At 37.6% G+C, this 2,130-nt stretch overlaps 1 protein-coding gene across 1 annotated transcript; it reads left to right on the top strand.

The window, feature by feature from the left end:
* Positions 1–478: 478 nt before the first annotated feature.
* Positions 479–2,130, top strand: LOC105225360 (leucine-rich repeat neuronal protein 4). The gene is given in 2 exon segments (XM_011203780.4): positions 479–1,003; positions 1,006–2,130. Coding segments are annotated over 2 exon segments (1,401 nt in total). The 5' UTR covers positions 479–553; the 3' UTR covers positions 1,957–2,130.

Genomic DNA, 2,130 nt, shown 5'->3' with positions numbered 1-2,130 from the left:
TTTGTTAGATAAGAAGATTTGCCAACAAGTGGATGGCGCCATCCATTTTAGATTTACTTACACAAGTGATTGGATACTTTTAAATGGTTAAGAAATGGTTACGAGATATAAAATGACACACTTGTATATACATATGTACACGTACATATGTGTTTTTAGGCTAGCTGTGTAGCTAGCTAGCGGCGCTTTTAATTTCTTACTATGTTCTAGAATTCAGCACCACAGGTTAGTTAACAAATACTTCTTCATAAAAATTATGATTAATGAAGTGCTATTTGCCAGTTAAGACTCAGTATTAATGTTATTTTCACATTGCATAAATAAAAAAATGCATTCCATTTCTTATCGTACTGGAAAAGAGAGTTTGCAACAATTAACTCTCACAGGCCACTGATAACAATATAATATCTCGATAAGCTAATCTTATCTTTTGGAACGGTGGAAATATTGGAAGCTAGAATATTACACATGGGGTGGAACTGAAAGCAGTGCTTACCTTTGCGACAGTCGAAATAGATATCAGCATAGTTTCGTAGCTTTGTAAATATTTGTGATGATTTGCCGGCAACTCTATTTTGTTATACTTACATTGGCATTGACGCGCTGCGTCATAGCTGAAGGTATCGATGAATTCGAACTAGAACGATTTTGTTATCCTGAGCAACATAAAAATACCCGCAAATCTTGTGAATGTAGTAATGAAGATTCCCCTCCCTGGGGAATACGCTCCATAAACATAGATTGTAGTTACAAGATGATGAAAACAAACGATTTTTCTGAAGTACTGCCGCTCTATGTGAATACTTTGGATTTATCGTGGAACAAAATGGATGAAGTGCCCACATTAGCTAGTGACAGTTTGCGTGTGTTGAATGTTATGCACAACAACATTACCGCATTAACCAACAAAAAATTTGTCAAGGTTTCTAATCTCCGTGAACTCTACTTGGGCTGGAACAGTATACAATCAATCGAGTTGAGCACTTTCGACGAGTTAGCACAGGTGTGCAAGTACTGGATTTATCGCACAATAATGTCCATACGTTGGGCCTACAGTTGTTCCGCTCGTTGATTATACTGGAGACTTTGGATTTGTCATGGAATCGACTATTAAACCAAACTGAGGGAATTCAAGACCAGGACTTTTATCGTACTTTTGGTGTAAACACGAAACTTAAGACCTTGCGCATGCAAGCCTGTAGTTTAAGAGATCTGGTTTTACCCGAAAAGGTGCCACTCATAAAATTAGATTTACGACGCAATTTGCTGGAAAAAATTCCAACGAAGCTTCCTATTACTTTGGAGATACTTGATATCAGTGCTAATCTATTCCAGAACATTTCGTCAGTGATTACAGCTAATTTGTCATCCACGATGAGTGAGTTATTGGTGGAGGATATGCCGCGTTTGCAGTCTGTCGAAGAGAAAGCTTTCGAAACACTGATTGGATTGAAAAAGATCAGTTTTCAGAACAGTCGCCGTTTAACAAAGTTCAGTGGCAACGCATTTGGTTCTGATGTTGGTCGCTTCCCAGTGCTACGAACACTGATTTTTCGTGGCACTTCAATTGGCTCATTTAATTCTACTTTGGAGCCTATTTTCAAACAACTCACCGAGTTGGATTTCAATGGTGTACCGCTTATCTGCGACTGCGAATTAGTATGGATCAAAGATATACAATTAGAAACCAATGGTCGTTGCTATAATCCCTCCCAGTTACGGGGAGAACCCCTAACTAGTGTCGATAAATCAGAATTCAGTTGCCCTCAGTGGCCTCACTGGGTCGGCGGTCTTTTCATTTTCGGGCTTATATTGCTGTGTACCGTTGGAATTTGTGCAGTAGTTATGTGTCTACGGCCGAATAGGGGTGGGGTTATTCTACGTCGGCATGTGGGGTCAGGCAGCCCATATGCCAGAGTTACCATTGAACCAAATAGACAGGAAAACTATTACTGATACATACTATTACTAAGTTTAGTTAATAAAAATGCATCTGTATGTGCATAGGGGTTTAAATGTATTAATAAATATTATATATGATATATTGATATATATTTGGTTAAGTATTAGCAAATAAAGTATTAATACGATATGATTAATATAATAAAAATGTATTTATTTCAAAGCATA

Source organism: Bactrocera dorsalis, chromosome 3, assembly GCF_023373825.1.
Source record: "Bactrocera dorsalis isolate Fly_Bdor chromosome 3, ASM2337382v1, whole genome shotgun sequence".
NCBI classification, from domain to species: domain Eukaryota; kingdom Metazoa; phylum Arthropoda; class Insecta; order Diptera; family Tephritidae; genus Bactrocera; species Bactrocera dorsalis.
The sequence above is the reverse complement of the archived record's forward strand: the minus strand, read 5'-3'. Positions and strand labels throughout refer to the sequence as shown.